Raw genomic sequence first — 24,821 nt, 5'->3', positions numbered from 1 at the left:
TGCGGTGGCTCAAGCCTGTAATCCCAGCACTTTGGGAGGCCAAGACGGGCGGATCACGAGGTCAGGAGATCGAGACCATCCTGGCTAACATGGTGAAACCCCGTCTCTACTAAAAAATACAGAGAAAAAAAAAAAAAACTAGCCGGGCGATGTGGCGGGTGCACGTAGTCCCAGCTACTCGGGAGGCTGAGGCAGGAGAATGGCGTAAACCCAGGAGGCGGAATTTGCAGTGAGCTGAGATCTGGCCACTGCACTCCAGCCCGGGCGACAGAGCGAGACTCCGTCTCAAAAAAAAAAAAAAAAGAGCCTGATTCCCCTACATCGGGCCAGCGTAGGTCATAAGCTGATGGCTGGACTGGCCACCTAATTTGCGGGGCCAGTGCAAAAGGAAAATATGAGACTCCTTGTTTAAGAATTGTTAAGAATTTCCAGATGGTGACAGCAGAACATTAAAACAAGCACAGAATGGCCGGGCTCAGTGGCTCACGCCTGTAATCCCAGCACTTTGAGAGGCCGAGGCAGGCAGATCACCTGAGGTCAGGAGTTCGAGACCAGCCTGGCCAACATGGTGAAATCTCGTCTTTACTACAAATACAAAAAAATTAGCCAGGAATGGTGGCACACACCTGTAGTTCCAGCTTTTGGGGAGGCTGGGGCACGAGAATCGCTTGAACCCGAGAGGCAGAGGTTTCAGTAGCCAAGATCACGCCACTGTACTCCAGCAGCCTGGGAGACAGAGTGAGAGTCTGTCTCAAAAAAAAAAAAAAAAAAAAAAACAAGCACAGAGCCCTTCTAAATGTAGGGCCTTGTGCAGCTGCATGGGCGACATGCCCATGGAGCTGGGCCTGGATGGTGGGCTTGTGATTCAGAATGGGAAAGGTGTTTCCTGCATACCAGGCATGGTTCCAGGTACCATACATGCATCATCTCACTTGATGAAATGCTTGGATCCGTTATGGGGTTGCTCATATCCCATGGTGATGCTCAAAGCTTGCTTTCCAGATGGCCAATAAGTAGCCAAGAGAATGCTGAAGGTGAAGTAAGTTACCATGAGCAATATAGAAACTATGGAGCTGGTTATTTTTTTGTTTCTCTTATACTTCGGGAGGATGTGAATAAAAGATGGAAGATAATTTTAATGTGAAAAGAAAAGGAAGTGGTTCAGCAATTCCAAGAGAGGCAGATCCATCTGAACAAATGATAGCTTTTCCAGCAGCATTAAGAGCTGCAGACATGTTTGCGTTGCGCTTACCAGTTTGCAGAGCACATCCTCTCGTCGTCTGATTCTCAGTGCAGTGTTGTTCCCTCTATAAAGATTGAGTTGGCCTAAATCTATATACATCCCAGTAGTAGCAGATCCTGCTTTTCTGATTCCAGTCGCCTCCTCAAGCATACACCCTTTTTCCATGCATATTTTCATATGAGGATATGCTCTAAGAAGTCTCTTCCCTTTTCTCAATGAAAAACTCCATGAATTGGCTGTAGCCCAAGTGCCTTCTCAATAGCAGAGCACAAAGTTTGTAACTTGACCAACTGGTTCTTGGCCTTGAAGCAAGAGGACCAAATCTTGTGGGCAGGGTTGCTGGGAAGCAATTGCTGCAGGAAATTCAGCAAAACACACTGGAGCGGCAGGGCAGTCCTGTAGAAGATGGTAAGAGAGTGACTCTTCAAACGTCTTTCTCCTGATAAAGCTGGACGTGACCAACACATCATTCTCTCCAACGCTGTGATGTCAACAAATGAATCTTATCTGAAGGGCCACAAGTATCTGAAATGTCTTTCCAACTTGCTGAGCAGTTCCCTAGTCAATATGGAGACCCCCCCATGTACCCCGCGGTGGTCTGATGAACTTCTGAAGTATAAAGATGGCGTTTATAAAAGGTTTAGGCTGAGTTCTAGTACAGATTCCTGCGCCTTGTCAAGTGCATGCCTGGAAACTGTGTCATGAAATGGATTACCATTAAATATATTGGGTTTTCTTAGGGAACAAATGAGCATCAGATAAATCCAAGTTTACCCAGCAGTATGTTATAAATGTCAAAAACAAAATAATAGTGACCCTTTGAAATAGTAAAATGATGTTTCGTATTCTTCCAAATATATATAATGGTGCTGTGTCTGTTGGTTAAACAAATGATCCTAATGTCTCTGTTAATTTAATAGTGAGAGATGTCAGGATAAAAACAAATTTCCACCTACACAATGGGAAATGCTTGGCTGGCCAGATATTTTTTAAACGTTTATATTTTTAAAAATAAGGGTTTGGGTTGATAAATGGGCACTTTTGGTCAGCCACCAGGCTCAAGGAGGCTGTCGTGCGATCAGCTGTTCCATGACCAGGTCTGGAGTAGTTGGAGATGAGGATGTTCTACAAAAAGCTGCAATTCTGCTTCCTGGCAGTGTCTACCTGCAATGTGGTCTCTGCTCACATGCGTGCAAGAATGCTCAAGCACTGTGTGAAGTTGTAAATGTTCATGAACTTGGAAATGCATTCATATATGGAGGCATGTTTATATAATAAATCAATGAAAAGGAATGAAATAAATCTACATAAATAAATCTTAACGATAATATCGAGTACATGAAAGCAAGTTGCAAAAGAATATAGACAGTACAATAGATACTATTTGTATAATTTTTTATTGTATACATTTTGTATAAATTTGTAAATGTTATGTGTTTACATAGTAAAAGCATAAAAACACAGATGGGAGGAATGTATGCCATCTTCAGGGAAGAGAGGGATGGGAATAGGATGGAGGGCTTTAGTTGTATCAGAAATATTTCATTTCGTTCTCTTTAAAAAGAGCATCTGAGGTAAACATGGCAAAAATGTTAACATATGTTAATTTTGAGTAGTGGATATATGAGTATATGTTTTGTTATTTTCTATATTTTTACTCTGAAATATTTCATAACTTTAAAATATTTTAAACACATTAAGAATGGCTAACTAAAATTTTAAATACTGCAGTTTTAACTTCCTCCAAATTTATTTTTAAGTGTACATTATAAAACTTATATTCTGTTAAATTTTGGAAAAGTTGAAAAAAATAAATTCCTCAGAATCTCATCACTCAAAAATAACCATTGTTGGCCAGGCGTGGTGGCTCACATCCATAACCGCAGCATTTGGGGAGACCAAGGCAGGCAGATCACTTGAGGTCAAGAGCTCAAGACCAGTCTGGCTAACATGGTTAAACACCATCTCTACTAAAAATACAAAATTAGCTGGGCATTATGGCAGGTGCCTGTAATCTCAGCTACTCAGGAGGCTGAGGCAGGAGAATCACTTGAACTCGGGAGGCGGAAGTTGCAGTGAGCTGAGATTGTACCACTGCACTCCAGCCTGGGCCACAGAGCAAGACTCTGTCTCAAACAAACAAACAAACAAACAAACAAACCATTGTTAATATTTTGGTCTATTTCCTTGCATTTTTATTCCTTGTGTGGGGAGTATGTGTGTTTGAACATGGTTCCAAGCATTTTGAATCAAGCCTTTTTCACTCATTATAGTATAAAACTTTTTCCATGTTATGACAGCCTTCGTGAACATCATTTTTATTGACTTCCATTAAAGATCTTCTGAAACGTACTTAACCAACACCATTTTTTGCATAAAAACAGTCATGAGCATTCAACAATCACATGTTCTTAAACATCATCCTTTTGAAAGCCTCGAGAACAGGACTGAGCTGGGCACTGCTGCCGATTTCTACAAGGCTGTTTTGCGGGGGATGACACTAAAAAGGTCTGTCACATCTGTGATATCACTTTCCTGTGAAAACAGAGCTTGTCAGCACTCATCCTTGGGTCGGAATGGTACATATTCAAAAAGCCAACTCTATGTCTTACCTAAGAGGAAACAAGTGCTTGAACATCAGTGTGTGGTGTGGGCTTGCGAGCCTGCAGCTGGGGGAGAGTTTGCTGATCCAATGAAACTCTTGTTTCAAGGCCTGGGGTAGCAACGGTAGTAATTATTCCAGACACTTATGTGCATGCCCCTCCCAGCTTGTAGATGCTCTCACATCCATTGCCACCTGACCCTCTGGGACCCCTGAGAAGTAAGGTGCATGTCAGGGTGCACATGGCTGCTCCTAGATTACAGCCAATATGTGGGAAAGTCAAGACCACCTCCTATGCTTCCAACTCCTTCCCAAACTCTTTTCAGTTCCTATCCTTAGACCCAGGCGAAAGGAGCCTCTTCCCAGGGCTCTGGACTTCAGGGTTCTGCTTGGGCCCTCCAACAACTTGTACCCCTGCCCCATAGGTCTGGGGATTGTGTCTACCCAGACCCCACTCACCCATTCCTAAACTACACTCTGGGTCCCTGGAGTTCCCTGAGAAACAGCCCTGAGCATTCCAGAGCCTACGAAACCCCAAATGTCTCCTCCTGGGGGACAGACCACCAATGTGTGCATACCGGGCCCAAGGACAGCATTTTGCAGGAGTTGGACAGAGCTTAGGTCTGCAGGCTGCAGGATCAATTCAGGATAGGGGAGTGTGGGCTGGGGGCAGGCACAGAGGCTGAGGCCAACTATCCCTGAAGTATAGTTCAGAATTTTAAGGACCTTGAGGATTCTAAGGTCCTGGCCCTTTTGGCCTTTATGAAGATATATTTGACGGAGTAGGAGGATAGAGTACATTCTATGTAATGGTTTTTTAGCTTGATCTAGCTTTCAAGTGTTTAGAGAATCAGCACATGATCCTCCTTTTCTCCTCTTGCCCTGGGACCTTCACTGTGAGGACTGGTCCTGGCTCTTTCATCTCACTGTGCCGTTTCCAGGTTCCTCTTCTCCTATCCAAGCCTGCAGAGGGACTGGGGGGGTGCAAAGGAACGCAATCTAGAGCTACAGAAAAATGAAACAAGTTAGTGTGTAAAACCCCAATATACACCCCCATGTGCACGTATAAAAGCAAAAGATGCATTTCAGGACAAAATAGAGTACAACCACCTGCTGTGAGGATGAATCAGCCTGGCACGATCCAGCAAAATCGGAAATAGAAGCCTGCTAGTAAAGCTACAATCTGCACTGCTCTCCTCTTTCTCCCGGTTCCTCTGCCGCCCCCATCACAGCTCTTGCAGGTACCACAGAACTACCACCCTCTGTTGGTTGCTTTAAGCTATGCAAGAAGTCAAACCACCGAGTTCCCCAGGACAACTGGGAACTTTCTCACTGGCCCAGCCTGCGTCATGGAATATCAAGGTTGTGAGAGTTTTCATTTTAATTGCTGTTGGGCTGCTGAGCTAATTTTTTTCAGTCCCTTATCCCCCAGCAATATTTTTGATTTGTGATCAAGGATTTAACTGAATAGAGAAGCATGAAACCATTAAGACAATTTCATGGAGCTCTTTTTCTCCCCTACAGAAAACAGAGATAAACACCTAAATTCCCTGCAGTCCCAGCACTTTTCGAGGCCAAGGTGGGAGGATTACTTGAGGCAAGGAGTTCTAAGACCAGCCTGGGCAACGTAGGGAAACCCTGTTTCTACAAAATATATATCTATATACACACATTTTTTTTTAATTAGCCGGACAAGGTGGCACACAACTGCGATGCTGGCTACTCAGGAGGCCAAGGCGGGAGGATCGCTTGAGCCCAGGAGTTTGAGGCTGCAGTGTGCTATGATTGCACCACTATACTCCAGCCTGGGCAACAGAATGAGACCCAGTCTGAAACAAAAACCGAAACCGAAGTTCTGAGTAACTAAACACACATGTTAGGACAACATTTTACCACATCTGTTCCATAGTGATGTTTTACTTAACCTTCACAACTGCCCAACAAGGAAGCCACCCTTTGTGTAGGTAAAGACTCTGCATCCAGAGAAGTTAAGTAAACTGGCTGGGGTTATTCCAACCACAAGGGAACAGAGCAGGGACTTGAACTTGGAGCTGTGAAGCACTGTAAAGACTCAAACCATTTTGAGTCACTTTGTGTTACTTTGTGTTAGAGCCCTCACAAAGACTGTCATGTTATAGGGATCTCTCTCAATTATTTTATTTATTTATTTATTTGCAACAGAGTTTCACACTTGTCGCCCAGGCTGGAGTGCAATGATGCAATCTTGGCTCACTGCAACCTCTGCCTCCCAAGTTCAAGCAATTCTCCTGCCTCAGCCTCCCAAGTAGCTGTGATTACAGGCACCCACCATCACACCTGGCTAATTTTTGTATTTTTGTTGAGACGGAGTTTCACCACATTGGCCAGGCTCATCTTGAACTCTTGACCTCAGGTGATTCATCCGCCTCAGCCTCCCAAAGTGCCAGGATTACAGGTGTGAACCACCGCGCCCACTCTCACTTATTTTAATTTTATTTTAAGTTTTGTTTGGGAACAACACATTAGCCTGAAATAGCTTTTGATCAATGCTAGTTTTGGAAGTTCACAGAAGTCCCCTGATAAAATTCACTTTTAAAAAGTTGAGAGGGAGGAATCTCTAATACAGATGTAGTCATTTTTCCTGGGGGTTCACTCTATGATTGTGAGTGAGGCTTTTTAACAATTTCTTTTTAAAGTGGTATCTTGTGGAGTTGTGAATAGGATCAGTTTTCACTGATAAATCACACTGCATCGAAAAACTGCCTGTCTCAAACAAGATAGATGAAAATGAAGCCCCTGTGCTTAGAAAAACTGAAGACAAAGACCCTGAGGTTGAAGATGTGTGCAAAATGTTTGAACAAACTTGCTTCATGAAATTTGAGAGAATAAAACAAAACAGTATATCCAAATTAGCATTTTATATATCATGGTTCAAGTATACGTGTGCAACTAAGTAAATGATATAAACAGGCATTTGATTATGGCATCAATATTATGTTATTATATGATATGGCACTATATTATGTTATATATTACATACAGACATTTGATCATGACATCTATAGAGTCAATTGGCTAAAAATCGTTTAGGGAGAGAATCTCTCATTGGGAAGATAGGCCTTAGGCCTGGTGACCCACCGCGTGGGTTTTTCCAGCGCACCAAGCTGAAACCCTGGCCGAGGAAGAAGCAGGTTTGGGGACCCGTGGTCATGATGAAGGTCACGCTGGCTCCTGCGCCTCCACACAGCTCTTTACAGTTTCCCAAATCTCGCTGCCCTTGGTCCTCACAGCCTCTTGTGAGGCAGGGCCTGTCTTTGAATGGACCGTGAGGACCATGTCTCACCACATCATGGACTTGGGGGCAGGCAGGGCTGTGACGAGACTGCCTTTTCCCATCTTCCTAGGCAGCGCTCGTCGGAGGCACCACCATGATCATCGGCCATGTCCTGCCCGACAAGGAGACCTCCCTCGTGGACGCTTATGAGAAGTGCCGGGGTCTGGCCGACCCCAAGGTCTGCTGTGACTACGCCCTCCATGTGGGGATCACCTGGTGGGCACCCAAGGTAACAGTGCTGGTGGGATCCCAGAAGAAGGCACGAGTGGTCTTGTAGGCAGCGGGGCGGGTTGGGATGCAGTGCCTCCTGTTTGTGTGGGGCACCCCTCTCACTACCATCCTAGCTCCCCACAATGCCAAAAGAAAACACACTTGGGATTCCATAAGGCGAGCGGGTGGGCCTGTCCTGCTTAACTTAATGAGCCGTTTTCCGGCAGGCACAGAGAGACCAAGGCCAGAGCCCAGGCCTTGGGGATGCAGTTTCCTTGCTCTAACCATGAGGCTCTTATTACGTCATGTGAACGTGGGGCGCCACCAACAGGTCATGGGCGGTGCTGCTGAGCAGTGGCCTGAGCAGGGCTCAGGTGCAGAGGATCATATGCCATATCCCATGTGTACTGACAGTCCACAGCACTGCGCTGAGGTCTCCGAACTGAGGCTCCCATCCTGCCTCAGCACTGCCTGGAATGAATGGACAGTGTCACGCTTTTTTCCTAGTGGGGGCCCAGCTCCTGTTCCGAGAAGCATCGAGGCTGTCCTGGTCTGTGACTGAGGCTGGCACCCCCTGAACCTTTTTCACTTCAGCCTCTGTGCCTCCTTTGTGTCTGTGCCCCTGGCCTCTGGCTTTCCTGTCCTCCCCCTGCCCAGGCCCCAGTGTCAGAGTCCACTGTCCTTTACCCGGATTCCCACTGTCTTGCTCTTCCTGATCTACAGGCATTTGGATTTGGCTTTGTTTCTGGGGTTTTTCTGCTTATTTGCCCAGGGTAGCAGTCTGGATAGTCATTCTTTCATCAATTATTTATTAAGCCCCATGTACCAGTACTTTGGTGGGTGCCCCAGAATCATAAAAATAATAAGCATTATTAGTTTTACCAACTTAGGAACTGCCTCTTCATTTTCCGTTAAAACCCCACTTGTAACTGCTGCTAATCAGAGTGTATATTCAGGGCAGCTTGAATCTGTGCTCCCAGGTGGCCATCCTCAAGCTTTCAGCTCGAATAAACTCTGTTCTTAATCATAAAAAAAAAAAAAAGAAGTTTTACAAAGTTCTTCAGGTGTAGGCCCTGGTATAAAGGGCCTAACACCCTTCTGAGATGATAATCTAAAGCCTCAGTATATTCCTGCCCTCCGATCTTAGCCTTGAGTTGGGGTCTCATCCAGTTTCTTCATTATTTCTGACCTGGCACTTATAGAAGACCTCCTCGTGGTTCTGGGCCAGAGGTGCAAATCACGCTGGATGTCAGCCATTCCTTATCTCAAATGGGGTCTCCTTTTTGGACACCCTCCTGGGTGAGGGGCCTCTACCTCCAAGCCACTCTCTACTTCCCCTGGAGCTGGCCTGGAATAGAGGGTCTGTTCAGGTTCCCTGCATCACAGAAGCCAGGCCAACCCTCCCTAATTTCCAAGAGCTTATGGTGACTTTCATGCATCAGGAATTTAAAATTCTGTTTTATAATAATCAAATAAATGTTTATAATTATAGATGTTAAAAATAGAAAAGAAAGGAAGCACATAATCCAATAACCCCCAACACAATACCTGTTGTTAAACTTCTTTCTTTCCTGTCTTTTTTCATCCATGCTTTCACAGAGTAGCTATTTTGCATAGGTGTGAGCATTTTCTATTTTGCTGCAAAGTTCATGACCAGCAATATAACGGCCACCTAATATTCTACCAAATGGATGAAACTGAACTTATTTTCCTGTTGTCAGGCCAAGGTTGCTTCCATGCTTTTCCTAGTACAAATAATGTTATTAGGAATATCCTAACTCTCATCACTTTGTTCACGTTTGGCTTGGTTCCTAAATTCAGTTTTCCCAGGGCCTCTGGATTTTTAGCATTAGTGTGCCTTCTTTGTAACACCAGGGAACAGCCCACAGAAATTAAAATTATTATTCCTATGTTTACCATTAAGGCTGGTTTGGAGACAGACATAGGGGACAGGCCTAAGTGATAGGAGAAACGTGCCCATAAGGTAGTAACAATGTGGCTCCTAAATTGTGTCATGTTGACAATTTTCACAGTACTTCTGCATCCATCTGCTCAGGTGACCTCACAGCAGCCTGTGGGGTGGGAGGAAAGTGAGATAGAGAGGTGTGCGGGGGTCAACAGACAGACTGAGCTGAGGCAGGCCCCGCATCTCCCCCTTGCTGGGCCAGTGTCTGCCAGTCGGCCTCTTGGGTGTCTGCCCTCACGCAGCATTGCCTTTGCACTTGTTCTCCAGGTGAAAGCAGAAATGGAGACACTGGTGAGGGAGAAGGGTGTCAACTCATTCCAGATGTTCATGACCTACAAGGACCTGTACATGCTTCGAGACAGTGAGCTGTACCAAGTGTTGCACGCTTGCAAGGACATTGGGGCAATCGCCCGCGTCCATGCTGAAAACGGGGAGCTTGTGGCCGAGGCAAGTCTGCAGCCAAGAATGTTGGATGGAGGGACACCAGTGGAGACAGTTCTCAGGGGATTCCTGACCACCCGTCACTGATCCCACAGGATTCAGACAAAATCAGTTGTTAAAGTGTGAGGTGTGGACACCCCAGCTGTCAGACCTTGGTCAGAAAATCCCAAACTTTACTACTGTCTGTAAAAAACAAATCTCTTTTTATGGTTCAAAAAGGCTTCTAAGTCTTAGGTGATGATGTCTTAATTCTAATGATATGAGATTTACATTCTATTATAGCAGAGAATTTGGAGCACCTCTCAGACATATTTTTAATGAGATTTGATATACAGAATAAATAAAAATCTGCTTTCCATTTGGCCTCTTCAGAGGATCTGAGACATTAAAGGGATCAATTCATGGCACCAGGAAGGATAAGCCTCTGGTGCATTCTCCTAAGTCTTGGGGTAAGGGCTAGCCTAGGAGTTGCTGGAAGCTAGAGATTTGTCTCGATTTCCAGAGAGGGAATTCTGAGTTTGAAATCAGTAAAGAGTGCTTGTCTTTGGTGTCCCAGGCCTGTTGCTAGTTGTAATAGTTAACTGTATTTTTAAGAGAACAAGATATGTTCAGTCATTATGAAGTGAGAATCAGGAGAGCCCCACTGCATGGGGGGCCTGTGCATGCTCTGCCTTCTTTAGAAGACGAACATTGCAGAAGTGAGAAAAGAAGCAAGCCTATTGAAACAGGCTGTGTCTAGCATATTTCACTGTCTCTTGGGTTCAGTATTTTCTTACACAGTATCTCTGTGATTCTCTCCATTTTCTTTTTCTTGCTGTTATCCAGGGTGCTAAGGAGGCACTAGATTTGGGGATCACAGGTCCAGAAGGAATCGAAATCAGCCGTCCAGAGGAGGTGAGAAACACTTCCTGTGGCCTTTGTCAGCGTCTCTCATGTAGATTGACAGAATCTTCTAGGATGGAGGAGACATTAAACATACAAATTAGCCTGGCACAAGGGCTCACGTCTGTAATCCCAACATTTGGGAGGCTGAGGTGGGTGGATGGCTTGAGCCCAGGAATTCAAGATCAGCCTGGGCAACATGACGAAACCCCATCTCTACTAAAAATACAAAAAAATTAGCTGGGTATAGTGGTTCATGCCTGTAGCCCCAGCTAACTACTTGGGAGGCTGAGGCAGGAGGATCACCTGAGCTCGGGAGGTTGAGGCTGCAATGAGCCATGATGATGCCACTGCAGTCCAGCCCAGGTGATAGAGTCTATATATATACACACACACACACATATACATACATATATATACACACACACATACATACATGTATATATACGTGTTGCATCATTTTCTCCATGGGTGAAATTCCCATTTGATTCTGATTTCAAGGATCTGGGGGAGGCAATGTCAGCACACCTGGGGTTGCTGTGCCCAAAACTAAATCAAGAGACAAAAGACAGACTGAAAGGGCCTTCAGGTGTTAGAAGAAATTTCAAACTATAAACTCTGCCTTTGGGGGATGACATTCCTTTGAGCATCTGAGGAATACTTTGGACCAGGGGTCACCAAGCCCCAGGTCATGAACCGGTACAGGACCGCAGAGCAGGAGGTGAGCAGTGGGCAGACCCCCTGAGCTCCGCCTCCTGTCTGATCAGTGGTGGCCTTAGATTCTCAGAAGTGTGAAGCCTATTGCGAACTGCACATGCGAGGGATCTAGGTTGCGTCCTCCTTATGAGAATTTAACTAATGCCTGATGATCTGAGGCGGAACAGTTTCTTTCTTTTGTTTTTTGAGACAGAGTCTCACTCTTGTTGCCCAGGCTGGAGTGCAATTGTGCAATCTCAGCTCACTGCAACCTCTGCCTCCCAGGTTCAAGCGTTTCTTCTGCCTCAGCCTCCCAAGTAGTTGGAATTACAGGCATGCATCACCACACCCAGCTAATTTTGTATATTTAGTAGAGATGGGGTTTCACCATGTTGGTCAGGCTGGTTTTGAACTCCTGACCTCAAGTGATCCACCTGCCTCAGCCTCCCAAAGTGCTGGGATTACAGACATGAGCCACCATGCCCAGCCCTGAGGTGGAACAGTTTCATCCTGAAACCATACCTCTCCACTCCCCACCACCACTGCCCCACCCATGTCCCAGTCCGTGGAAATATTTTCTTCCACAAAACCGGTCCCTGGTGCCATAATGGTTGGGGACTGCCGCTTTGGTCTCTTTCCACCAGAAACAGGAGACACAGACAAGTCTATGCTCCTCCCCCTCATTACCTGCTGGGATGGTCATTCAAAGGTCTGTTTTCCACCTGCCCTCTGGCTTTATTCCTGTGCAGTTTTGCGTGGCATTGGCACAAATCCCCTATAGTCCCCCTGCTAGAGAATTCTGCTCTGGATGGACCACATTAGACGAATAACGCCTTCCTGCCCTATTACCCTGTTCACTCATTCTCTACTATTTTAGAAGAGGGGGAGAAACTTCTCATTTCTTCAAAGCCTAAAATGCAGATAGGTGGTTGGATATCCATGAGGGATTGAGGGGGAGGTCTCAAGGGACAAGGAGCAGGACACAGGATGTGGTGGCACTGCCACTCCCAGAAACCAAGTTGGCCCACACTGGGTCCGCTGAGGAGTCCCCCTCACTGCCCTGACCTGTGCCTGACTTTCAGAGCCCTTGAATATAGGTCCTGTTTGGCACTTCTGAATTGGTAGAGAAACACACCAGATTCGACTGAAACACAGAGGGTGTGCCTGTGAGAACAGGAGTGAGCAAGGGGTGGACACACACACTAGACTTTGTTACTTAATACAAGGGAAAGAGCAAGGCTTTGGCTGTGGTCATAATACCAATAATTATCACCGCCACTATCTATTGGTTAAAGGTGGGGGATCCCTGGGTCTATGCCAGGGGAGATGTTGCACCCCAGGGGAAATTTGGCAATATCTAGAGATATTTTTGCTTGTCCCAACCTGGGGGACAAGGCAGATGCTACTGGCATCTAGTGAGTAGAAGCCAGGGATACTGCTAAACATCCTATGATGCACAGACACCCCCACCATAAAGAATTACGCAACTCGGCTGACTGCAGTGGCTCACACCTGTAATCCCAGCACTGGGAGTCTGTGGCGGGAGGATTGCTTGAGCCCAGGAGTTTATGACCAGCCTGGGTAATAGACGGAGACTCCCCATCTCTGTAAAAAAAATTTTTTAAATTAGCTAAGCGGGCATGGTGGCTCATGCCTGTAATCCCAGCACTTTGGGAGGCCGAGGCAGGCGGATCACGAGGTCAGGAGATGGAGACCATACTGGCTAACATGGTGAAACCGCATCTCTACTAAAAATACAAAAAATAGCCAGGCATGGTGGCTGGCACCTGTAGTCCCAGCTACTCGGGAGACTGGGGCAGGAGAATGGTGTGAACCCGGGAGGCGGAGCTTGCAGTAAGCCGAGATCACACCACTGCACTCCAGCCTGGGCGACCGAGTGAGACTCCGTCTCAAAAAAAAAAAAAAAAAATTCTCCAAGCATGGTAGTGCATGCCTGTAGTCCCAGCTACTCAGGAGTCTGAGGTGGGAGGATCGTTTGAGCCCTAGAGGTGAAGGCTGCAGTGGGCCGTGATCATGCCACTGTACTCCAGCCTGGGAGACAGAGTGAGACCCTATCTCAAAAAAAAGAGAAAAACACATATATGTATATGTATATGTATGAATTATACAACTGAAATGCCGATGGTGCCATGCACAGAAACCCGAATCTAGGCTGATTTCCAGAGTCAAATCAGCCACTATTGCTCCTTTGCTGCAGTTCTGAGGTGGCTATGGAGAGACGTTGTTTCCTTGTCTTTTAATTAAGCCCCAAGTAGCATCCAGCAAGGACGTGCCTGGTATTCTAAGACCTAGAATTCTCCCTCGCTGTGAGCCATGGTGGTTGGAGGTTGGTGCCTCTGCCCAGGCTTTGCCCCAAGCCAACCCCTGTGGGTGCGATTGCTCCACAAAGGGGAGAGTACGGTATGGGTGTGCTTGGAGGAGATAGTGAAGTTTGGTTTCCTCCTGTCCTTTGTTTCTAACAGCTGGAAGCTGAAGCCACTCATCGTGTTATCACCATTGCAAACAGGGTAAGTCCCCCAGTCTCTACTCTGGGATTAGAAACCAAACTCGGCCAGGCATGGTGGCTCATGCCTGTAATCCCAGCACTTTGGGAGGCCCAGGCAGGTGGATCACCTGAAGTTAAGAGTTTGAGACCAGCCTGGCCAATATGGTGAAACCCCATCTCTACTAAAAATACAAAAATTAGCTGGGCGTGGTGGCACACGCCTGTAATCCCAGCTACTCAGGAGGCTGAGGCAGGAGAATTGCTTGAACCCAGGAGGCGGAGGTTGCAGTGAGCCAAGATTGCACCAACTGCAATCCATCCTGGGTGGCAGAGCAAGACTCTGTCTCAAAAAAAGAAAAGAAAAGAAAAGAACCTCTACAGTGCAGCCCCATTCTGCTCTGGGTGCCAGCACCATGTCTGGCCCACAGGACCCCAAAACTGTTTGCTGACTGAGCGCTGTCATGCCCACCATCCTTACATTCACCCTTCTCACCAGCAGCTTTCCATTCCACCCCGCCGAGCCTGCTGAAGCTCAGTTCATTGCTCACATGTAAACTCAGTCCAGCTCCTACACTCTACATCTTCCTAATGTGATAAGCACACAGAATCAGAATAACTTCTGGGGAAACAGAATTTCCCAATTGCACGTTAGAGCTCTGGCCGCTGGACAAGGACGTTGTTTTATTGTCATGACAATAGTTATTTTATCAATTACTTCCTGATGGAACTTACCCCAGAATAAGGAAAGATCTGAACAACAAAAAGGCAGTTTCTCGCCTTTCAGCTGAAGCATATGCTCAGAGGAGTTAAGCCATGGACCATGGTTGCACAGCTTAGTAGAAAAAATGCTAAACTAATATTACAGTCCAGGTGTCCGTCCGCAAGCTCGGCTTTCTCTTGCCTAGACTCTGAACCCTAACCCCCCTGTATTTTGTTCATCTCCAGGGTGCATTCTGTCTACTGATAAGCAGCCTTCAGACAGCAGGCATCGTAATTTTAGATACAGAATACACGACTAACTCTAGGCCATCACGTTTATAAACAGGAAATTAAAATAGGAAAAAGAGTTCCCCTCTTTTAAATTACAGTCATGGTTGTCAGATGGGAGAAAATGAGAGGTTCAGACTTGACGGTCTTGAACTTCACAGGCTGGGCTTCCCCGGTGGGCTCTGGTGCTGGAGGCTGTTCTCTGCCTCCCGCTATCATGCAGTTCCTGCAACCTCGCCTTGAGTGCCAGCCCTGCATTCCCCGCTTAAGGACCGTCACCTTGAGGGTGGGGTTGAGTGGTGCAGGCGGAGGCGTGGGGGCCAGGGCTGACTTTACTAGGGTTGTTCTGATGCTCGTGAAGTTTATGGATCAACCCTCCCTACTTCCCACTGTTTCTTGTGTTTAGACTCACTGTCCAATCTACCTGGTCAACGTGTCCAGTATCTCGGCTGGTGACGTTATCGCAGCTGCTAAGATGCAAGGTGAGTCCGTAGGCTTGGCTGGACAGAGCAGGTCATGTGGAGGGACTAGAGACGGACGGGGCCCATTAGCCGTGCTCACTCTTGGCCCCGGCTCCTGCGCCCAGGACCTGAGCCAGCCCTTCCCTTTCATCTGCCACTGTCTTCCTTGGAGCCACCCTGTGCTAGCCTGGCTTTAGTCTGCTAAAACGTAGCTTTTTCTTCTGCAAATTTGTATGCGTAACAGCTTTACGGGAGTGTCTATCACTTCTGGATTTGGTAAAATTTTCCAAGTTTTAAACCCACTCATTAATTAGTGTCTTTTTGGACTCATAGATTTCACTAGCAGTTGCCTTGGCAACAAACATAAAATCCTGGACCAGTTTCAGTGGGCATTTCAGGGACTGTTTGGGAAGTCCCTAAAGAAAGAACAGTGTGTGGGCCCAGCTTCCCTTTCTAGCCTCCGGAACCCTGTGTATGAGTCCGAGGGGCACTTGTATGGCTTCTGTTGTGGATCGCCTGGCATTACCTAACGGCTTGCAGATGCTTGGAGTCCAGCCCCGCCCCAGGTGCTGGTGAGGGCCTGGCAGCAGGAGAAACAAAGTCACAGTCACAGGCCTGGGGATATAGATCAGAAGCAAGGGCCTCCTGGCCTTCAACTATAATAGATGAGCAGCAAGGGCCTCCTGGCCTTCAACTATAATAGATTAGAAGCAAGGGCCTCCTGGCCTTCAACTGTATTGCCCTCTAGATCCTGCTGCCTGCCTCTCCCCTCACTGAAGCCCCTTGGAGGGTCTCACCTAGACTGTCGCCCCAGCCTGGTGACTGCTCCCACCCCCTTTCTCCCTGTCCTCCAGCCCTGCTACGGCCCTCCCTGTCCTACCCCAACCATTCTCTTGAAGCTGCTCACAGCACCTGCCTGTCCAGAAAACAGTCTAGACTGCTCCTTAGCGTGGCATTCACAGCCCTGCGTGCCTGTTCACCCACTGTCAAGCTCCATCTGCCAACAGCACCCTGCACACACCCATGCTCTGGCCAAACCAGACTCCTCAAAGTGCCGCTTGGTGCTACCGGGCCTCGGTGCCCATGTCCCTCTGTTCTCCTTGCCTAAGTCAGCAGGAGAATAGGGAAGCTCTCTGAGCTTGAACCCAGCTGTGCTCTCAAAAACCCTGTGAGCTTGGGCAGGTTCCTTCCTGTCTCTGACCTCAGCTCCTTCACCTGTTAAATGAAAGGCACACACCAGCGATCGCTCGGGTTCGGTGGCTTCCTGGTTATGGTTCTGACCTTTCTTCTTCCAGGGAAGGTTGTGCTGGCTGAGACCACCACTGCACATGCCACGCTGACAGGCTTACACTACTACCACCAGGACTGGTCCCACGCGGCTGCCTACGTCACGGTGCCTCCCCTGAGACTGGACACCAACACCTCCACCTACCTCATGAGCCTGCTGGCCAAGTAAGGCGTTTCAGCAGCACATTGCAGGGATGTGTACATCTTTAGGAAGACGTCATAGAGGGCCCAGGAAACAAATCTGAGCTAGGTTTGATTTCATTGTGCCCACAGGATGATTGTGCTTTTCTTACCTTCTCTGAGCCCATCAGATAATTGCCATCCTATTGAGACTTTATGACTGCTTGATGTGGAGTGAGAGCTTCTGAAGTGTAAGAGTGAAGAGCACATATAGAACTGTGAGCAGTGGTTATTCGGAATTTCAAAGGACATTGATCTCTTACTCTAAAGCCCAGTGGGGAGCTGCAGAATGTGGCCTGTGACTTACCCTAGAATGTAGGGGTCCTTTCTGTTTCTTTTCTTCACCTCTCCTCTTCTCGTTGGCTCCCGTGTGCCCCTTGTCTGTACATCCCTCCTTCTGTGGGTTTCTCCTCCTTTCCTTCCCCTCTCCCTTTTTCTTCTGCACTTTCTCCCCCTTCCCCCTCCCCCACGCCCTTCCTCCAGATCTCCTTTCTCCAGCTCTTCTCTTTCTGACACTGCTTTTTCCCATGCAGTCCCAATGTAAAGGAAATGGTTTGATGAACAGTCTGAATTCAGCGGGACCCAATCATGAAAGGGTTTTTGTTTTATCCAATAACTGCTTGTAGCTTCTTTCTCTCTCCTATTAACATTTTGGGGGCCGGGGACAGTGGTTCACGCCTGTAATCCCAGCACTTTGGGAGGCTGAGGTGGGTGGATCACTTGAGGTCAGGAGTTCAAGACCAGCCTGGCCAAGATGGTGAAACCTTGTCTCTCCTGAAAATGCAAAAAATTAGCCGGGCATGGTGGTGGGCACCTGTAATCCCAGCTACTTGGGAGGCTGAGGCAGGAGAATCACTTGAACCCAGGAGGCGGAGGTTGCAGTGAGCTGAGATCATGCCACTGCACTCCAGCCTGTCCAGCGACAGAGCAAGACTCCAACTCAAAACAAAACAAAACAAAACAACTCGGGGAGAAGACGTTGCTTTCTCTTCACTTTTGGATATTAAAGTTCCATCCAGTTTAAGACTCCATCTCCTCCCTTCCTGATCCCCAGCGCAGCTTGGGTTGGGGTAGGAGGATTAGGACAAAAGGTGAGGGGATTCTTCTCCATACCCAGGCATGCATCTCTCCCATCTTGCAGCACTAGCAATGCCTCTGTGAACAAGGACCCGCAACTTATGCCTGGCCACCTTCTATAGTATCTGAGGCCCAGAGGAAGCCCACACAGCCTTTCTGCTCCCTGTGGCTCACAGGCGGGTCCATAGCCCACAGCCCAGGCAGGTGCCCACTGCTCTCAGCTCTGTTCTCCACACGTGAACCTCTTGAAGTATGCCCTCCTTGTCTTCAGGGTGAACTGTGGGGGAGAGGGTATGGAAACCCCACTCAACCCAGGAAAGAGGAGGGGAGGGAATGCCAGGACTCTTCATCCTGCCAATCCCTCAGTCTCCCTCCGAGGGTCCCCCTTTCCAGACCTGGGGGATGGGGGGTGGGGATATGCCTCTTCTAGGATGGCGCAGGGGCAGTGGAGGGAAGCGACCAGCCCCACTGAAGGTGGCTCTCTTAGGTAATAAGGTGCTTATCTCATCCATGTCCTTAGCTTTTAGTCCTGGTTGCCAACCACTGGAAAACTCCCACTCCCATCCCATTATGTTCACAACCTATAGAGAGTTGGGGTGTGCGGGGCTTTGCCAGTGTGAGTGGAGTGCCGTCGATAGGGGTGTGGGCGAAGGTGGCCTCTGCAGAGGACAGTATGCACCATGGCATGGGGATGGTCATTGTATCCTGTCCCATAGCCTTGATGGGTGCCAGGTGGTGGCAGCTCTTACAATATTTACGTATTTACACTATGTAAATAAATATGGAGGGTAAAGATGAAGAGAGAAATGCTAGATCAGCTCTTACTCTTTAAAAATGCTTATTTTGGCTGGGCGTGGTGGCTCGCTCCTGTAATCCCAGCACTTTGGGAGGCGGAAGCAGGCAGATCACCTGAGGTCAGGAGTTTGAGACCAGCCTGGCCAACATGGTAAAACCCCATCTCTACTAAAAATACAAAAATTAGCTGGGCATGGTGGCTCATGTCTGTAATCCCAGCTACTCCAGAGGCTGAGGCAGGAGAATCGCTTGAACCCAGGAGGCGGAGGTTGCAGTGAGCCGAGATCGTGCCACTGCAGTCCGACGTGGGCAACAAGAGCAAGACTTCATTTAAAAAAAAAAAAAAAAAAAAGCTTGTTTTGAGACGAATCAACCTCCTTTTCATCAGCAGCAATACAATAAAATAAACAATTACCAAGACTCCAGTATAATCATGTGGGCTTGGTTCCAAGGTCAAGAATCTTTTGAAACACCCCTGCTTGCTACAAGCAAATTTACCGAAAGAACAAAAAAGATAATAAGTGCCTCAACCCACCCAAATTACAGCGCCCAAACCCACACAAATTCAAATAGACTGGGGGGAATAAGTATCATTGAATAATTTAAGTTTTTACATCTAGCCTACTTTGTCAAATGTATTTTAATTATTTAAATTGATTCTATTTATTTAAGTAGAGATGTAGTTTTTGTGTTATGAGAATAGTCTGAATCCCTTTTTAATCAGTGCATATTGTAAATGGGTGCTACTTTATAGGATTTGGAGCATAATTTTAATATTTTAATTATAGAAATTGATGATGACGGCCGGGCGCGGTGGCTCAAGCCTGTAATCCCAGCACTTTGGGAGGCCGAGACGGGCGGATCACGAGGTCAGGAGATCGAGACCATCCTGGCTAACACGGTGAAACCCCGTCTCTACTAAAAATACGAAAAACTAGCCGGGCGAGGTGGCGGGCGCCTGTGGTCCCAGCTACTCGGGAGGCTGAGGCAGGAGAATGGCGTAAACCCAGGAGGCGGAGCTTGCAGTGAGCTGAGATCCGGCCATTGCACTCCAGACCGGGCGACAGAGCAAGACTCCGTCTCAAAAAAAAAAAAAAAAAAAAAAAAGAAATTGATGATGACTACAATTTTGCTTTTGTAATATGTTATTGGTTATAATTTATATGATGCAAAATATGTGATAGAAAATTCAAACACCAATTATTATTCCCATAAGAAAATATGAGCTATTTCATAATTATCTACTTTAGGATGTGATTTGTGATTTGTTAGGCTGTATAGGAATAAAAAAATTTCAATCTATAGATATAACGATTTGTCCTTTATTTAAAATCTGGCTTTTTTTTTTTTTTTCAGTAAGGGTCTTGCTGTGTCACTCAGGCTGGAAAGGAGAGGTACAACCTCCTGAGTAGCTGGGACTACACGTGCACCACCACGCCTGGCTAGTTTTTTGTTTGTTTGTTTATTTGTTGCCAGGGTCTCACTCTTTCTCCCAGACTGGAGTGCAGCCTCCCAAAGTGCTGGGATTACAGGCGTGAGCCACCCTGCACCACCGCGCCCAGCCTAATTTTTGTATTTTTTGTATTTTTTCATCATGTTACCCAGGCTGGCCTCAAACTCCTGACCTCAACTGATCCACCCACCTCGGCCTCCCAAAATGCTAGGATTACAGGCGTGAGCCACTGTGCCTGGCCTAAAATCTGGCTTCTTAAAGGGACAAGAAATTTTTTCATTTGATCATATAAAATTTTAAAGTATTTGGCAAAGCCAGTCATGTGTTAAACTTTAAATGGTTTGGATGGAGGCTTCCTGTCTCCCAGATTCAGGGCAGCACTGAGAGAGCTGAGAGGGCCTCCTAGAATGTAACTACCGTCATTCACGGCTGCCTAGTGGGCACCTTTATGTAGGAGCCTTTTCAGGAAGCTGGGTGCTCAGGAAGACTTGCTGGTTAAAGAGCAGGAGTTGAGCCTGTTGCTCTCAGGGTCCCTGACCTGCCCTTCATGACTGCAATGGGCATCTTCTGCCCTGAGCCCTGCTCAGGTATCCAGAGGGCCCCTCAGGAGAAAGGAAACCCTAAAGATTCCATTCATCTGTGGGGGCTTCTGCAGGTCCAGAGAGTGTGGGGAGCCTTGGGGCTCTGCGGGAGAATATCTTGCAAAGAGTCTCTGCAAGGGCCAGAGCAGCCTCTTTGGCCCAGGGAAGGCCCAGCCTACTGCACAGGAAGTGGGAGCCATCTTCACCGCAGGTTTGGCCAAAGACATTAGTCATTGGGTGGGAACTGAGACTGATGAGCCCTGCCAAGTCCCCTGTGGAGACAGCCCTCTGTAGCTAACTGGCCATTGTCTGAGAGCCTTAAGAATATGCTTCCTCACCAGGTCAGATAATGCTTTCTGTCCCCGAAGTCTCCTGGAGTGGGCATCTTAGATGGCCCACGGGCACTCACAAGGCTCTGGGGCCTCCTACAGAGTACAATGGGACCACTGCCCCTGACCTTCAGGGCACCCGCAGTGTGGTCCCAGCAGTCATCTCCCTCCCCCACCTGACCCCCCTGCTCCAGCCAGGCCTTTCCCTGCCCCCCCAAAGCCATTTCCTCCTGAGGTTGCCCTGGCCTGGTTTGCGTGGACATTCTCTCTCCTCCGCCCCTCATTGCCTCTGAGCCCTTGGCCTGCAGAGATCTCTGAATCCGGGCCAGCTGCCTGCCTCCCTCACTGGGCAGAGGATCTGCTGCCATGAGCCCTCTCTCCCTGTTCTTCCCTACATCTTCTCTGGCCCAGTAGCCCCTCGAAGGCCTGCCTGTGCCTTAGCCACCCACCGCCTTGGATAGAGGATGGCTTTGTTTTTTCTTCTTTTCAGACAGAGTCTCCCTCTGTCCCCCAGGCTGGAGTGCAGTGGGGTGATCTTGGCTCACTGAAGCCTCTACCTCCCAGGTTGAAGCAATTCTCTGACCTCAGCCTCCGGAGTAGCTGGGATTACAGGCGCCCGCCAATACGCTCGGCTAATTTTTTTGTATTTTTAGTAGAGACAGGGTTTCACCATGTAGCCCAGGCTGATCTCGAACTCGTGGCCTCCAGTGATCCACCTGCCTCAGCCTCCCAAAGTGCTGGGATTACAGGCATGAGCACCTGGCCCAAGGACAGCCTTAATATGTGTGTGAGGACCGTAGTCATGAACAGCATTGAGGAAGAACTGAGTGACTTGCATACCACTCTCGGTCTATTAAGTCAGACTTCTAGCTCACCCCTCCTTCCCCTTCTGGTCCATTAGAATCCCCACACCCAAGGAAGGCTATGAGTCCAAGTTATTCAACAAAGCTTAACACTGACCTTGTGAATGCTTGTCAGCAGGTGGGGTTGGAGAGCTAATGAGAGGGAATCAGCATACAATTCCATGAGAGTAGAACCACCTCCACCATCTCACTTCAGCTAGACTCTAAGTTCGGCTTTTCTCTGCTTTCTTCACTCTTAAACATTGCCATCCCAAGGATCTCACTGAAGTCACCTGTGACACAGACAGACTGTGCCACACTCATTCTGTGGATGGGTAAACTGAGGTTCACATAGATGAAGTAACTCATGAGAGGCCACATGGCCTAAGCAGCAGAGCTGAACTTGGAGTCAGCTTTACCTGGTTCCCACACTGAGGATTTTCCCTATATCCATCCCCACCCTCTAGGTTCCTCCCCTCCCCTCCCCTTACCGGTCACCTCCTTTTCTCTACCCAGTGACACTCTGAACATCGTGGCATCAGATCACCGGCCTTTCACCACAAAACAGAAAGCTATGGGCAAGGAAGACTTCACCAAGATCCCACATGGAGTGAGTGGCGTGCAGGACCGCATGAGCGTCATCTGGGAGAGAGGAGTGGTACGTTTGCTAGAGCCCCGCCCTGATCAGATCCCTGCTCTAATCCCCGCTTCATCCCCGCTCTAATCCCAGTAAGAGTTTTCACTCCTCAGATCCTGTCAAAGAATGTTCTTAGAAGGGCTGGTTCAATCCCAGCTCTTTGTTTCACTCAAAAACAAAACACAGAAGGTCTTTCCCCCGATTAGAAAGGTAGTAAGATCTATTGTGGAAATTTGGAAAATACAGAAAAGTATAAGAAAAAACATCCCTTTAATTCCATGCCTAAAAATTAAACTACTATTAACATTGTAGTGTATTTCTTTCTAGTTCTGTGCATGTGCTGTACTTTTTTTTTTTTTTTTGGCTACGTTGCCCAGGCAGGTCTTGAACTCCTGGGCTCAAGCTATCCTTCCACCTCTGCCTCCCTAAGTGCTGCGATTATAGGTGTGAGCCACCACACCCAGCTACACATTATTTTAATAACTAGCTTCATATTTTTTTTTCTTTTACCAACTGCTATACTAACCAGGATTTTTTTTCTTCATGTAACACTATATCCTGAGTGTCTCCCTATATCAGTAACAATTCTTTGAAATCATCTTTTTTCATGGCTGAATGATATTTTCTCCAATGAAAGTACCATACTTTATTTAATCCTTCCCTGATGTTTGGGACTTTCCACTGTTTCTAATTTTTGCACTTACAAATAATGCTGTGGATAACCTCTTTGTTCATGAGTGTGTGTGTCAGCATTTCTGATTATTATTTCTTTTTTTTTTTGAGACGGAGTCTCGCTCTGTCGCCCAGGCTGGAGTGCAATGGCGCTATCTCGGCTCACTGCAACCTCCGCCTCCCGGGTTCAAGTGGTTCTCCTGCCTGAGCCTCCCGAGTAGTTGGGACTACAGGCCTGCGCCACTACACCCAGCTAATTTTTGTATTTTTTGTAGAGATGGGGTTTCACCATGTTGGTTAGTCAGGATGGTCTCGATCTCTTGACCTCGTGATCCGCCCGCCTCAGCCTCCCAAAGTGCTGGGATTACAGGCGTGAGCCACCGCACCAGGCCTCTGATTATTATTTCTGATTATTTCCTTAAGACAGCATCCTAGAAGTGGATTTTTAGGCCAAGGGATATGAACATTTTTAAGGCTCTTGATTTGATATATTTTGTCTAATTGATTTCAAAAAAGATAAGAACTGGGACTTCATTTAAATACCACCTGTTCTGCACATGAAGAGTAAGTATTTTTGGTCTTGATCTATCTCAGATTAGATTCAAAATAGTATGAGTCCCAAAGAGATCTGAAGTTCTCAAGACTAAGCTCACGGAAGGCCAAGGAGATGGCTCAGGAAATCCCCTTGAAGAGACTCCATAGTACTCTCATGGGTGGGACAATAAGATGTTTTTCAAGAGCGTATATAACCCTTTGAAAATATCACCCTTAGTAGATGAAGGGAGATTCCTGACTCATCAGTGTGGGCACATGAGCACAGTTGGTTTTACAAACAGGAGGCAGATTTGCCCCGGGCAGGCAGCCTGAATGGAACCACAGCCACTGAACATAGTTGCTGGATGAAGGGAGAAAGGAATAAGTGAGCACCTGGGACCCAGCCAAGCAGGCTGGCTCATCTGAGGTGGTGCTCACGGCTTTGTCCCCTTGTGACCACTGTCCTGACCACCTAAGCCCAAAGTCCATGGGCCAGCATCAAAGGTAACCAAGGGTTTGAAGCCCACCCCCAGAGCCTGGTTGACTTGATACTTTCTGCAACATTTCAGGTTGGAGGAAAGATGGATGAGAACCGTTTTGTGGCTGTTACCAGTTCCAACGCGGCTAAGCTTCTGAACCTGTATCCCCGCAAGGGCCGCATCATCCCCGGAGCCGATGCTGATGTGGTGGTGTGGGACCCAGAAGCCACAAAGTAAAGTTTGTTGCTCATCTCCAGGGCTAGAGGGGTTTGGGGTGCTGAAGAGGACTTGCATTACCGATCTCCAAAAGCATATAACTTTGCACTATTTCTAGCACAAAATATGGCCCTGGCTTGCAGTTGGCCCTCTTCTCCCTCCATCTTCACACAGTCTTTCTTCTGTGTCACACATGTCTGGTGTGTCTGTCTCCTCTTCTTATAAGGACACTGGTCAGATTGGATTAGGGCCCACCTATATGACCTCACTATACCTTAATGATCACATTAAAGGCCCTAAATAGGACCATGTTCTGAAGTCCTGGGTGTTAGGACTTCAGTGGAAGAATTTTGAAGGGAGCCAATTCAGCCATAACAACCAGCCTTTGGGGTTCACCCCTCCCATGGAGCTGTGACATTTTGACCTGCCCTC

The 24,821-nt window shown here is 47.4% G+C and overlaps 1 protein-coding gene across 1 annotated transcript in view; it reads left to right on the top strand.

The window, feature by feature from the left end:
* Nucleotides 1–24,821, top strand: part of DPYSL5 (dihydropyrimidinase like 5) — a 104,426-nt gene that overhangs the window by 71,839 nt on the left and 7,766 nt on the right. The window contains exons 3-10 of the mRNA XM_033176305.1: nt 7,229–7,387; nt 9,602–9,781; nt 10,601–10,669; nt 13,837–13,881; nt 15,253–15,328; nt 16,603–16,759; nt 22,368–22,509; nt 24,264–24,406. Of these exons, the coding sequence (XP_033032196.1) occupies nt 7,229–7,387; nt 9,602–9,781; nt 10,601–10,669; nt 13,837–13,881; nt 15,253–15,328; nt 16,603–16,759; nt 22,368–22,509; nt 24,264–24,406 (971 nt within the window). The remainder of the gene's footprint in view (nt 1–7,228; nt 7,388–9,601; nt 9,782–10,600; nt 10,670–13,836; nt 13,882–15,252; nt 15,329–16,602; nt 16,760–22,367; nt 22,510–24,263; nt 24,407–24,821) is intronic.

The sequence above is a fragment of the Trachypithecus francoisi genome, unplaced genomic scaffold (assembly GCF_009764315.1).
Source record: "Trachypithecus francoisi isolate TF-2019V2 unplaced genomic scaffold, Tfra_2.0 Lachesis_group17, whole genome shotgun sequence".
In the NCBI taxonomy this organism is placed as follows: Eukaryota; Metazoa; Chordata; class Mammalia; order Primates; family Cercopithecidae; genus Trachypithecus; species Trachypithecus francoisi.
The sequence above is the reverse complement of the archived record's forward strand: the minus strand, read 5'-3'. Positions and strand labels throughout refer to the sequence as shown.